The sequence below is a fragment of the Fulvia fulva genome, chromosome 6 (assembly GCF_020509005.1).
Source record: "Fulvia fulva chromosome 6, complete sequence".
In the NCBI taxonomy this organism is placed as follows: Eukaryota; Fungi; Ascomycota; class Dothideomycetes; order Mycosphaerellales; family Mycosphaerellaceae; genus Fulvia; species Fulvia fulva.
Genome location: NC_063017.1, coordinates 3,345,633 through 3,359,566, shown reverse-complemented (window position 1 = coordinate 3,359,566; position 13,934 = coordinate 3,345,633). Strand labels below are relative to the sequence as shown.

The window sequence follows — 13,934 nt, the reverse complement described above, 5'->3', positions numbered from 1 at the left end:
CCAGGCAACAACATCGGTATGCCGGACACAGATCGCGCGACAACTCTGCATACATGTAGGTGAATGTGTAAATGATCGCGGGAACATCTTCGTCATTGTCTTCGCCTCGATATCATGATCATTTGCAGAAAACAAGTACTTAGCCAACTGACACGGCCTACTCCCCAATGCAAGACTCAAACGCACAGATTAGCCTATCGCACACATCAACGAAGATCAACCGCCTCAAACAACCAATCCTAACAACCCTATCTCATAATAAGCTTGAACATGTCGTGCATAAAAAGCGCATCACCATCCTCAAGGTCCTACCTGCACAAAAGAGATCGACAACGTACTTACCTCTGGACTTGGAGCGCGCATATCAGAGGTCCCATTCGGCGTCCGAATTGCGCAAGCACGAGCATCGTCCCCCCAGCCCAAACTACGGCGAGAAACGACGAACCACACCTGTGAGAAAGACATCATCTGCCATGAACATCACTTCGTAGTCTACATCATCTACGTAAGCTCATCTCTCTCATGACTTCATCTGCTCCTTCGCTTCGCTTCGGCCGGCGCCCGGCTGCGAAGTGCCTGAACAGTCAGCCTTCACCTAGCTTGCAGGTACCTCACCTCTTCCGCGACCAGCAGCAGCACCACCGCCACGACCACGACCAGCTCCTCCTCCACGACCTCGTACCCGACCTCGCTCATTGAGACCCGCAGGCGGTGGGACATTGCTGTAGTTCTGCGGTCTGAACTTAGGGTTGTTGTTAATAACACCTTCAGACGGATCGCTGTTGTCGACAATCGTGTAGCCACCACGGTTCGCAGCTCCACCACGACCGCCTCGCTGACCGCGAGGGCTGAAGTTGGGTGTCGCGCCATTTATGCCTCCACGGCCGCGCGGTGGTCCATTGTGGATGGGGAGGGTCTGCTGTTGCTGTGTGCTGCCGAGACCTCCGCCTCTTCCACGAGGACCACGGCCGCGAGGAGTGTCGTTCTGATGGCCGTTGACTGCGCCTCGCCACCCGCCGCGGAGAGCCGGAGGAGCGTTGGCTTGCACGAGCTGTGGTCCGCCAGGCATACCGTATGCACTGGCTAGAGCAGCGTGACCGCCTCTGATTGGGGCGAAGTTGGATACTGGAGCGCGATCCTTCGCGGCTTGAGACATTGCAATGACTTGCTTGTCTGTCAGATTCAGTACCGCATTGTGCGGGACAGTGCTGCCCCGGAAAGGAGAGCAGCGGTCGTTGAGGGTGGTACCGCTCATGAAAGGTGAGTCGAAAAGGATGTCAAGCAGAGTGCTCCTAGTAGTCCGAGTCATCCCAACGACTGTGCCTCTCATGGCAATAGGTACACGACCGGAGTCGAGCACGTAGACCACACGATGGCCAAGGCGATATCGCTGATGCTGTGTCCGCTGCTCGGCATCAGACGGCTTGAGCAGTGCGACACGGGGCACGTTCTTCAACTGCTTGCCAGAAGTGTTTTGAGCGCTGGTAGCGTTGAAAGCGTCAGCAGCTTGCTCGATAGCAAGCACTGTGTCTCCGTCAAGTTGTTCTGCCTCGAGTGGCACCTTCTCGAAACCCTTCGTCTGAACGTTCTTGAGCCACTGACCAATCTCCTTCATTTTGAGCTTGGCTTCCTGTGGGTCCGGGTAGAAGTGAGTGTCTTGCCAGCCGTCACCAGATGGGTTGGCGGCGATGCGGGCGATGAACTCTGGAAAGTTGATCATGTACTGCTTAAGTAGCTCGACCGCTCTTGGAGAGTACTCCCAGCCACTTTCGCTCTTGCGGCTGTAACCCAGCACCTTCAGCTTCTTTGCCTCAAACTTGAGGTTGAGGCCCAGGTTCAGCTTCAAGCCAGACGACTGCACCATGAATGCAGATGTCAGCTTCGAGAGCACAAGAGGATGAAGGTTGAGCTGTCTCGCCACCAGGAATGCAGGCGTGTAGGGATTTCTCCGCTCTGCCTGCATCGCGATGTCGAGACCAAACTCTGGCTCGCGGTTAACGAGCTGCGATACCCAAACTTCTGCTTTGGGTACGCCATCGGCACCAGTCTGATGACCGGTGACTTGAAGTGGCCGACCATAGGCAAAGTCGCCAAGGTAGAACGCACGGGTCGAAGGTGGAAACTCCTCCTCGATTCGCAGAGCGGCCTGCTCAATGAAGCGCTGATCCTCGCTGATGACCTGGTCAACGACAGTCTGTGTAGCGTAGTCAGGCTCGATGCCCTGTATGGGCGCGTATTCCTTGACGGTGGCCCCAAGCTCAGTCTTGCGTAGGCCGACAAGTGGCTCGATCTGCACGAGGCTCTCCACCGTGCCAATAATTGTGCCAAGTCTCTTGCTGTAGTGACTCTCAATGCGATTGGCCTTCTTCTTCCAGTCCTCAATACCTCTACCCTCGTGAGGCTGCTGAACAATGTTTTGCTCTGTAGCTGGCTGATCAGGATCCTGCAGGCGGTAGGTGAACATCTCGTCCGTGACGCTGGTGACCTTTCCTTCTTGCAAGAAGGGATATCCAATGTGGACGGCTCGACCCAGTCGCTGCTTGGCATGGGCGATTGTGCCCTTCTCTTCTCCTTCGCTCAATGTAACGACCATGCTCTCGTTTCTCGACTCCTGCTGGAACACACTGACACCGTGGAAGCCGAGCTGCCCTGTATGCGGCAGGGTGCGCATGCTTGGGAAGCCCGCCAAAGCAGAGGCGCCCAGCTTGACACCATCCACGAGACCAGTGTGCACGTCCAAGCCGTCCATGACTGGCAGCTCGAAAATGTTCTCGACAACACGGCAGTGCTCGAGGTCTGGAAACACGCCTGGCAAACTGCTGGGGAAGGTGTAGTCAACCGTGGGTGAGTAGGCGAACTTCAGACTGACTCCAAACTCGTTGCGACGTGCCTCGTCTGCGCTGAGCATAGCGTTCTTAGGCGCCATTGCAGACAGCAAGCGCTTCTCATCGATGAATGGAATCTTGACAACAGCTTCCCATTCCATCTTTTTGCCGTTCATGTCGAGTTCAAAGTCGCGTGGGTAGAAGTCGATGATCGGGCTGTTTGGGTTGGTCATTAGGTCGTGATAGACCTCGGGGACGATCTTCTTGCTGCGGTCTGGAAGTACACCCATAAGCTGCTCGTATGGATGGAAAGGCTGACCGAGCTGAAACTCCATGTTCGCACCAAGCCCCTTGCGCACATCGCTGATCATTGGCGAGTAATGGTACTGGAAGTACCACGGCCACGATGCAACACCGCGGTAGTAGTAAAAGAGCACCCATTGGAGACCCTGAACATAGTTCTCCGTCAGCTCCCTGAGCTGTGCTTCATCATCAAGTCCCCACTCGAATTTCGTCGTGTAAAATTTGTCCTTCCAGTCATGGAACTTCTTGTCGTACTTCTCCTGCGCCTTCTGTTGCGCCTCCGATGCCGAGACATCCTCGATCTTGGCTCGGTCGTACTGTTTGAATACTCTCAACAGAGCATTCTGCGCTTCTTCATCTTCGTCGTCGTCCTCATCCTCGTCCATGTCCGGGCGAGATGGGAACGATAGCTGTAGATGGCGATTGCCTTCGTCGTCAAGCACGCTCTGACTCTGCAAGTTCAGGCTTCGTGCCAGGTCCTCGACAAATGCGCGATCAGCGGCCTTGAGGCTCGCAGGCATATCAAGAGCCTGGTCATCACCTCCACTGGCACGGCTGTTCACGTACTTCTTCACCTTCTGGTACAACTCCTTCTGTCCCGTGGTGATTGTCTGTATGCCCTTCTTCTTCACCTTATCCATGACATCCTCTTTCTGAAAGCTCTTGTCCTTGAGCCAATTGGCGTCCGAGTTCTCGGCCTCGAAGAAACGATACTCGACGTGGCTCAGTTCTTCCAAAAGTACATCTAGACGTTTGAGGTTGATAACACCAGCTTCGTTGATGTAGCCTCCCATCTTTGGGAGAACCTTCTTGTACACTCCGAACATGAGCGCCAACGCACCCTCGTTGATATGCAGATGCGGCAGATTTGGCAAAAAGTCGTTTCCGACGAAGAATGCCATGAGGATGAAATCGTCAATCACCCGCTCCATATCGAATGTGACGCCCGGCATGTTCTCCGGGTTCTTGAGCTCCTGGAACTCAAGTTCGAGGTACTCACGCACAATGCAGAGATGCATTAAAAAGAAGTTCTGATGTTCGAGCTCCTGGCTCTTGGTCTTGCTCTGCCGACCGAATGTCACCTCTTCACGAAGCAGACAGAAATGTGGGTCGTGAGACAACAAGCCCAGCATGATAAGGTCGGCATCAAGACCGTACAAGCAGTGGCGCACGTTCGGATCGTAGTTCGGCTGGCTCTTCGCCTGGCGAATGTACTCCATGATCTTGTGCTCACCTTCTCCAGGGACTTCATGACCCGACAGAACAACCTCGCATCCCTGCCAATCTAGGTCCTCGGTGACCTTCTTCGCAATGAAGTATTTCAGCTGCCTCGTCAAGCGAGCCATGAACTCTGTGCCCGGAGTGATACAATTCGAGTCGAAGGGATCCTCCTTGGGCAGCTCTAGACCATCCGCAATGGCCTTGTCCCGAGCACGCTCGGCATCGAGCGCTGTACGGAAACGACGAGAACGCTGCTGGTTCATCTTGGCTCGTGGCGCAACACCATCGATGGCCATGAAGAACATCTTCTGCGGCTTGATCTTGCCGAACAGAAACTCGATATAGTTGAAGATCTTGATGAACATTTCATCTTCGGAAAGACGCGCCTTGGTGGCGGAATCGGCATTGTTGTGGGTGCAATTGTGGATGATACCGTTCATGTCAAGGTAGAGGTTGTCGAACTCGGGGATGCGGTTTTCGGCGATGAGCTGGGAGATGGCTGGATATCGCTCGGACATCCAGCGAAAGAACTTGGGGACACCTTGCTGTCGTCAGTATGGTGGTGGTTTATACAGCCATCTGCGGCGGTCTCTTACCCATGATGGCGGCGACTGCTGTGGCTCAAGGCGGGGAGGTAGGTACGGCCAAACTCCTCGCACAGCGAATGGATGCTATTAGAGAGCGAATGAGGTGAAGAAATGGGTGACGGCGGCTTTCGCGACACGGAGTCTTCGAAGCAAGAAAGCAAGAGAGCGCGAGAGCAAGCGGCGACGAAGGTGTCACGATTCCAGCACGGTCCTCGAGCGGCTGCAGCCTGCATGCGGTAGCACTTAGAAGCCTTCCCCGCCTGGCGCACAGTGCCATCTGGGCACACAGCTTAACCAAAGCCAACTGTTGTCCAGGTAGCGCCAGTCAAATTTTGACGCGGATCAGCTAGGATCGTGCAGCACATGGGGAAGACTTCTATCGCGCGTGCAAAGCTGTCGACGCGCTTTCCTTCGAGCACTTTACGCGCGCCTGCCTCTTTCTGGACCTGTGCAGCTTCCTCGCGATTACAGTATTAGAACGGAGCTCCAACGTGCTTGCCCTGCCAATCCGAAGTAACACCGCCTGCGACTGCCGCAACGCACACTGACACCTTCGCCGACATGGCGGACACTGGTAAGCTGCTGTTTCCCTTGCATCGCGCGCACCATCACCACCTGCACGTGCTTTGCCGTCTCGCGTTTGCTGCTGTAGCATGACGGGCTCTGGCCACCAACGCGCAAAGTCACGAAGCCACCCCCGCTGGCTCACCGAGCTCAAGAGCGTCAATCCAGAAAACAACATCTTCAGCAACCCCGATGTGCCCGCCAGCGAGACGGCCTCCACCCACGACCCCGAGTCTGTCGCAGATACTTCTGTCCCAGAAACATACTTACCACCTCCGCCCGCAGACATGTCGGACCAGCACGAAGCCAAGGAGGTCATCGACAACAAGATTATCAATGAAGAGTACAAGATATGGAAGAAGAACTCCGTCTTCCTCTACGACATCATGTACAGCCGCGCCCTCGACTGGCCCACCCTCACCACCCAGTGGCTGCCCGACGTCAAGGAGCTGCCAGGCAAGCAGTTCCGCCAGCACCGCATGATCATCGGCACCCACACCTCTGGCATGCAGGCCGACTTCCTTCAGATCGCCCACATGAACCTGCCACAGCCGCCAGCCGCGACATTGGCCGATTACAACCCGTCGAGCGAAGAGCTGGGCGGGTACGGCGCGAGCAAGCAGCCCATCACCTACAGCGTCGTGCAGAAGATCACACATCCGGGCGAGGTCAACAAGGCGCGGTACCAACCACAGAACCCCAACGTCATTGCGACCTGGTCGCCCGACGGCAACCTCTACGTCTGGGATCGCTCGAAGCACCCCTCTGTCCCTCCGCCAAACGGAGAAGTCAAGCCTCAGGTCACACTCAAGGGACACTCAGGAGAGGGTTTCGCCGTGGAGTGGAATCCGTACGCAGAGGGCCAGCTCCTGTCGGGTGCGGAAGACAGCAAGGTGAATCTGTGGGAGATCGCGCGCGATTTCACCAAGGACAATACCACCCTCGCACCGGCCCGCACATTTACACAACACTCGGCTGTCGTCAACGACGTGCAGTACCACCCTCTGCATGGCAAGAATCTCTTCGGCTCCGTGTCAGACGACCTTACCTTCTGCTTCATGGACATCCGCTCTAAGAGCAACGATCGTGCTGCGATTAAATTCGTGGATGCGCACAAAGATGCCATTCAAACGCTGGCTTTCCACCCGAAGCACGACAAGCTCTTCGCGACTGGATCCAAGGACAAGACGGTCGGCATCTTCGATCTCCGCTTCCCGAACCACGGCAAGATCCACAGTCTCGAAGGACACAAGGATGCCGTCAACAAGGTGGACTGGCATCCATCAGAGTCTGCCATCATCGCCTCTAGTTCCGACGATCGCCGTATCATCTTCTGGGACCTATCAAAGGTCGGCGCAGAGCAGACTCCAGAGGACGCCGAGGATGGACCTCCGGAGATGCTATTCATGCACGGCGGTCACACTAACAGGGTCTCCGACTTTTCGTGGAACAGGAACGATCCATGGGTCATGTGCTCGGCAGGAGAAGACAACCTCATCCAGATTTGGCGAGCGAGCAGACACCTAGTCGAGACTCCGCCGACTGCTGTGCCTCGAAGGGAAGTGAGCGATGCCTAGAAGGCAGCTTTGAAAAGAGGCTTCTTGCTGAAGGGTGTGATTGGTATGGATGATTCACAGCGCGGCGTTGGGGTACAGATCAAGGTGGAGCCGATTGACTGAGCGTTTCAGCTCACAACGGCGTGTAAAAGCAGGACGAATGGTCTGCAGAAACAAGAGGGAAGTACAGAAACGTCCCGGAATGGAGACATCGAGGCAGCGTTCGGGTACTTTCGTATTCATACGTAGTCGGATATACCCACTGCTTCTTGGAAAATGAATTCGCTGCACTTTCGCGGCAGTAACTCATCACATATCCTTCCGATCATAGGCACGACTGGTGAGATGTTGAACATTCGTTAGATACTTCTACTCGGCTTTAGTAGCACATGCCTGCGCCCTGTGTCGGAGTTCGCATCGATGAAGCCTGGTCTGTGCCCCTTTGAGACGCCTCAACAGTATGCTCGCCATGTTTCCTCGCGGCTACTGACACAGACATCTCACCGCGCTCGTAGTACTTTGTATCTACTACTCTTCATAGAAGAGCGACGTGCGCTTCAGCCCTCTTTCTCAAAGACATTTAGTGCTCTATCACGTCGCCGTCGTATCTTCAAGAGACGTCCCTATTATTATGCAAGCTGCCATATCGTCTGTTATGAGCCCTTCCACGCCCTTTGCCGGATCTCATCTATCGATACGTCGTCATATACTCCCACTGCTTTTTAAACAAACTCGAATAATGCTCCAGCTTCAAAGTTATCGCCCACTCCGAATCTCCATCCGGATTCAACCTCCTCTCGACAGTAGCTACAAGTTCCGACAGTCCTTTCTTCAGCTCGATTTTCGCGCTCTGCTCTGTACGCGTCGCGTTCAGTGAAGCTAATATCGTGGTGGTGTCGGGGACTGTGCTGTACTTCGCAAGACTGACTCGAGGCTCTGCTCGTCCAGATTGCATTTCTTGGCCAAAGGCTAGAACGACTTTCTTCTTCCCGTCGCGTTCGCTAAAGACCATGTAGCCTCTATCGTGCTCCGAGCTTCCTGTCATGACGAAGGTCATGGTGCCTTCTTTTGCATTCCAAGCTTGTTCTGGGTAGACACGCTGCAGTACGAGGTTATGGATCGGGTTGCGGATCGTGATCTTTTGTGTCCAGATTGCGCCAGGCGCTTCGCTCTCTATTCTGACAGGTTCGCGGAGGACGATGGGGTCCATCCACTTGGCCTGGGGTAGCAGTTTCCTGTCGAGGTTGCGGATACTGGTTAGGACGCCGTCCGGTTTCTTGTATGAGGCGACTTCGCAGACGGTCGATGTGAGGTTGCGGGTGGGTACGATCATGCCATGGGCTTGCTTCTTGAGGAATAGGGCGAGTTGCGTTATGCCGTTGTCTGCGTAACGACAATTCAGGATGACAGTAATGTAGCGAGGGCTGTCCTGTGTTTCGAGGACTGGAAGGGAGATGCGGAGACCTTTGTTGGAGAGGGAGAAGCTCTCATCGATGCCAGGGTGACTCCACGAAACAATCTTGTGCGCGCGTCGAAAGCCATACGGCGATGGGGAGAACAGGAGCGTATCGTGGCCATCCTCGTAAGCTTGCCAGGCTAGGATGGAGTGGTCCGTGGAAGTTCTGATGATTCCCTCCTGTAGCCTCGCGAATGCCTTGGAGCCTTCTCCATAGAGCATGGGCATATTGACGTCGAAAATGCCCATGAGTGAGTATGCCTTATCTTCTTCTCGCGAAGAATGACGGTTCGCAGCCCATGCCATGCGACCTGCCACGCTGACTGATGTGATCGCAGTCCGATCACGCAGCACTTTCGAATCAATCTTCGTGATCCCAGCAAGCTCGTTTACCATACTGATATTACTTCCAATCATCTGCCAGGTCGCATCGTAAAAGATGATATCGCCCGGTGCGATAAGTTCCTGCAAAGTCCACCCACGTGTGAACCATTTACTGTCTTTCAGGGCTTGGCCGGGGACATCTGCGAGGTAGGCGTAGCAGACTTTGGCGTGGAAATACCATCGGTACATGGAGTTGATAGCCTCGGAGAGTTCAGCACTGCTGGTCTTATCAATGCAGCACGTATCAGCCCAGCAGTAGTCCAGATTGTGGTCTTCTTTGGCACGAAGACGGGCCTGTTTGATCTTGTACCACCCAGTCTTTGCAGTGGCAGTGCCATCCCGAATGTCCTGGAAAGTTACCTCACCAGGTTCCTCCCAGACGTGGGAAAGAATGGCGTAGCGACCGTACTTTTCAGCCTCCGTCACGAAGCGCTCCAGTTGGTGAGTGTGTAAGCCATATTCCGGCGCCACATCGTTGCACCACACCTGTACAGAACTCAAGACCGATACATGTATCTTTATTAAGCGTAACGACCGACGAGCGCTAGCCATCCACCTACGCTCGAGTGTTCGCAAGCTCACACGTCGCTACGGTGGTGGCGTCAGCGAGGAGGGAGTGGAGCTCTATCACCAGCCCTCAAATAGCCTTGGCGCCCGCTCTGATTGGTCAACTTTCAAGTTTTAGGGTCACGTGACCTGCCGCACTGTGCCTGTTGGCGAACTCGCAAACATATACTCGTCGCTAACGCCTATGTCGTCGTATAATAAGCACTGTACGTCGGGTAGCGGTAGCGTGGATCGCACGCTACTTTGCAGTCTAGAAGGGTTGGTAGAGAGCTCCACTCCGCTACGCTTACCTTTGGAGGTTCACAACCGCCAACAGCACATTTTAGTGAAAGGACAAATCGTCGACAGCCAAGAGAGGAGGTGCGCAGATAGGCGCATGCATGAGGAAAGAGGCGCAATCCTTGCGCCCGCATCGATCTTTCGGCCTGAGGCAACGATATTTTGCAGCATGTTCATGTTATTTCGACTGCTCCGAAGAAACGTCAGCTTCGGTTTGGTACATCAGCCTCATCCAAGGGACCACGTGCTTCCATGTATCCGCAGTACGAGGAGTTGCTACGCTGCAATGTTTCTGTCATGGCGGATAGAAACTTTCCCTGCTGTGATGTTGGTGACCACCTTTTCTGTCGATGGACGGCAGAGATTGTCCTCAATCCTCGCCAAAGGGATGATTGAACTTCAGTAGCGAGTTAAGACCACCAACCCAATGGTCCTCGCCGTCACCTGTGTTGCCAGATCTGACAATGCAAGGCACCCCTCCCATCCAGTCTCGAGCACCTGGTGCACCTGGCGTGCGGACCTCTTCGCCCACAACTCTGACTTCCATGCCGGTCCTCAGGCCATGCTGTCTTCTGATACCATCAACAGTGAACTCGATCTCCTTGCCACGGTTTGCAGCTTCGATTCGCAGTGTGATGGGTCTATTTGCGGCCAGCACCAAAGGTCGGAAGGAGAGCGATCTTGGACATATTGGGGTGAGTAGAATCGATGGGACCAAGGGATCCACGATGGATCCACCACTTGATAAGCTGTAGGCTGTTGAACCGGTTGGCGTAGATACAAGGAAGCCATCTGCGATGCCCTTGGTCAGCACTCTCTGGTGAGGTGGTGAGCCGATCAAAATCGAGATGTGGATCAAGTGCGGCAGTGCGCCTCGATGTAAAAGCACTTCGTTCAAGGCAAAAATGTCCTCGCAATGGTCATCTTTGTGTGCGAACGGAGCTTCGTGTGCCAGTCGTTTGCCATCTGCATCGAAAATGCCGACTCGTAGTCTGTTGCGAAGCAGGATCCTGGAAGTACGAGATGCGCCCATCGACTTGCCGCGCATCTGCTCCCAGCCTGTAGGTCGCACTTTGGTCTCCGGCTCGTCTATGCTTCGAGGTGGCAGTGACGAAGGTGCTCCAGAAACGTAGACTTCGCGTAATGCACGTTTGTACTCTTGAAACTTCCATTCTCCAAGGAAGCCCAACGTGCCCATGCTGAAGGATAGAATGGGTGGTACGCGTTTTGCAGTGGCGAACAATGATGCTGCGTGGAGAATGGTGCCATCACCACCGAGAGTCGTGGTCAGATCGATCTTCTCTTGGTACGCAGTGTTACCTGCTCCATCCGCGGCGTAGATGGGAAATGGTAGCTGCTCGTGGAGCTGATCTGCAACATACTTCTCGAAGACCAGGGATGTTCCGGGATAGACCTCAATTATGTGGTTGGCGTACTCTATCACGGCATCATGAACATCGCTGTCACCATCTTTGCGAACCACCAAGATGTTCCGCAGCGGTTGCTGCCATTGTAAGCCTAGCAGATCTTGGTTGCCAGTCTCTACGACATGTTAGTCTCTGCATGTATGAGGCTATGATTCGGGAGCGCGCAGTCGCAAGCATCCATCAAAGCGAATGCCTCGTCCTGGCGATGGATATTGAAAGTCTCACCTTGGAAGTGAGGATGCGTCCGAGAGGGGAGCTCGGCAATGCTCCTGATCTCGCGTGTTCGCGTGGTTGCAGAAAAGCATCGCGTACAGTCGGCTGTGGCTGGTGTGTGTATGTGTATACGTACGTGTACGTGTACGTGTACGTGTACGTGTATGCTCCTCAAGCATCGCCAGGCTAGTCTCATCGTCCCATGATCATCGTCACGTTGTTATCGTTGTGAAGGTACCTAGAGCTAAGAAAATGGACCGCGGGCATGGGACAAACATTGAACACGGCAGGATTCACAAGAGCATGACATGTGCATCGGATGACGCTTTCGCGGAATGTCCGCTCGTGCTCGTTTGAGTCAGCACAATCAGAGCTCCCCACCAACGCGACATCCACCGTCCACTCCTCGAGTCACATTCTCCTACTACAAATTATGCCTTGGCCATACCTTACCTACAGCGCCGCCGGCGACGCTGAATTTGTATAACATCGACCCGAACAGGACACCTCACAAACACGTTCCTCCTTCCACCCACGACTCGACATGGACGGACTCAAGCAGCGAAAGCCTGCACCGCAGTCGACGACGATACCTGCGAACGTGCAGAACGGCAGTATCCAACACCGCGACTCGCACCCCCTCGGCGCCCCTAAGCATGGCGGTGGTATGCAAGCCCTGCGCATCGTCGCATTCGGCATCTATTTCACCATCTCCTGCCTCGTTATGCACGGCGCTCAACTCCTCGGCATACCGCTGTACTGGATCAACAGGGACTGGTTCTACGCCTGGATGGCCATGACCAAGCAGTTCTTTGGCATCTTCATCACCACCATGACCAACTGGTGGAGTCCAACAGTCGTTCGGGTCAGCGGAGATCAGAGCGTAGCAGGACTGTTGAAGCAAGATGCGAGTGGGATCGTCTCGCTGGACTTTGGCGATCGCGCTGTCTTGATGGCGAATCATCAGCTATACACAGACTGGCTGTACCTGTGGTGGAGCGCATATACGAATACTCTGCCTATGCATGGACATCTATACATTATCCTGAAGGACTCACTCAAGTGGGTACCTCTGATCGGGCCAGCCATGCAGCTCTTCGGCTTCATATTCATGTCGCGAAAATGGGCAAATGATCAAGAACGAATGCGGTATCGATTACAGAAGCTCAACTCGAGGCACTCGGGACCCATGTCCGGCCAAAGCGGGAAAGCGCAGCTGGATCCGATGTGGCTCATGATCTTCCCTGAGGGTACCAACCTCTCGCGAAATACTCGTGAGCAGTCTTCCAAGTATGCTGAGAAGGCAGGACTCCAGGATATGAAGCACCAGATCTTGCCGCGAAGCACCGGTCTGCAATTCTGCCTATCAGAGCTCCGCGGTACCGTCGAGTACCTCTACGACTGCACCATAGGATACGAAGGCATTCCCCCGGGTTTCTACGGCTCCGAGCTGTTCACGTTACGATCCGTCTACTTCCAAGGTCGGTCGCCGAAGAGTGTCAACATGCACTGGCGACGATACAGGATCAAGGACCTGCCACTTGATGATCACGACAAGATGTATGAGTGGATAATGGCACGATGGCGAGAGAAGGACGAGCTCATGGATACATTTATCAGGACTGGAAAATTCCCGGCGGATAAGTCAGCTGTCGAAATTGAAGGTGGTCCCACGGACAGCTTCAAGACACCCTACATCAACACGGAAGTGCAGCCCAGCAGTCCAACGGAGTTCCTACAGATGTTCATGCCGGTTGCTGCAGCAGCAGTCGTTGGGAGGGTCTTGGTGCAGATCATGGATAGGATATTTCCATCACCTGCGCTGATGAAGGTGGCGTAGGTGGTGTGTGTCAAGGTAAGGCGTTCTGGATGTAGATGGAAGACGGAGATACCCAGCAATTGGACATAGAGATGAGGCATGGAGTAACGACATTCGACCCTTAGAATATCACGATCAACGACTGGTGTCACTACCACTTTTGAGTGTACTCAAGCGACATCATGCTATGTTCTACTTCCTGTACGTTCGAACAGCATCGCCGCGTTTATTTACTGTTCACGCTCGCCTGAGAAGTTCGAGCCGAAGTCGGCCATGTGGCGTACAGACGTGCCTTCCACGAACAGGACGAATCGTTCAATAATCGTACCACAGCAAAACCTAGCCCGCGAACACATTGATCACGCCGATTTGAGTCATCCTAAAGCATGCTTTGTTTTCCACTACAAAGGATTCCGACGAAGTTTGGTCAAACACATCCCTCTTTAGCACGACATGAACGAAATCGCTACACTCTCGAAGCACGGTGCCGAGAATGCTTCAGTACCAGGCCATTGGGATCCATTGGTGGCGGCGCTATCCAACGTATACTCACCACAGAATCCGGATGGCTTGTACGTTTCACCGTGGCGAGATCTGCAGTGAGTGAATGCTAACCGGTGCGACTAGGGTTATGCTGGGTCTTGCCGAGAGCTCGCTGATGCATGATGAGCTTTAAGAGCACATTGAGAAGAATGTTGGTCGTATTCTTCCCAATATCGTCGTTTGCTTGCTC

General features: G+C 54.2%; 5 protein-coding genes across 5 annotated transcripts; 3 read left to right on the top strand and 2 right to left on the bottom strand.

The window, feature by feature from the left end:
* Positions 1 to 595: 595 nt before the first annotated feature.
* On the bottom strand, positions 596 to 4,949 carry CLAFUR5_07249 (5'-3' exoribonuclease 1; the record flags this gene model as incomplete). Its single annotated transcript, XM_047906397.1, has 2 exons — positions 596 to 4,890; positions 4,946 to 4,949. The coding sequence occupies 2 exons, from the start codon at positions 4,947 to 4,949 to the stop codon at positions 596 to 598; spliced, it is 4,299 nt and encodes a 1,432-aa protein (XP_047763483.1).
* Positions 4,950 to 5,497: 548 nt separating this feature from the next.
* CLAFUR5_07248 (Histone acetyltransferase type B subunit 2) lies at positions 5,498 to 7,077 on the top strand (the record flags this gene model as incomplete). Its single annotated transcript, XM_047906396.1, has 2 exons — positions 5,498 to 5,510; positions 5,786 to 7,077. 2 exons carry the CDS (start codon positions 5,498 to 5,500, stop codon positions 7,075 to 7,077), a joined length of 1,305 nt encoding a protein of 434 aa, XP_047763484.1.
* A 667-nt stretch (positions 7,078 to 7,744) lies between these two features.
* CLAFUR5_07247 (NADH kinase POS5, mitochondrial) lies at positions 7,745 to 11,872 on the bottom strand (the record flags this gene model as incomplete). The annotated part of the gene is made up of 3 exons (XM_047906395.1): positions 7,745 to 9,328; positions 10,167 to 11,284; positions 11,836 to 11,872. The coding sequence occupies 3 exons, from the start codon at positions 11,870 to 11,872 to the stop codon at positions 7,745 to 7,747; spliced, it is 2,739 nt and encodes a 912-aa protein (XP_047763477.1).
* A 54-nt stretch (positions 11,873 to 11,926) lies between these two features.
* On the top strand, positions 11,927 to 13,222 carry CLAFUR5_07246 (uncharacterized protein; the record flags this gene model as incomplete). The annotated part of the gene is made up of 1 exon (XM_047906394.1): positions 11,927 to 13,222. The coding sequence occupies one exon, from the start codon at positions 11,927 to 11,929 to the stop codon at positions 13,220 to 13,222; it is 1,296 nt and encodes a 431-aa protein (XP_047763478.1).
* A 432-nt stretch (positions 13,223 to 13,654) lies between these two features.
* On the top strand, positions 13,655 to 13,877 carry CLAFUR5_07245 (uncharacterized protein; the record flags this gene model as incomplete). The annotated part of the gene is made up of 2 exons (XM_047906393.1): positions 13,655 to 13,773; positions 13,829 to 13,877. 2 exons carry the CDS (start codon positions 13,655 to 13,657, stop codon positions 13,875 to 13,877), a joined length of 168 nt encoding a protein of 55 aa, XP_047763475.1.
* Positions 13,878 to 13,934: the final 57 nt, after the last annotated feature.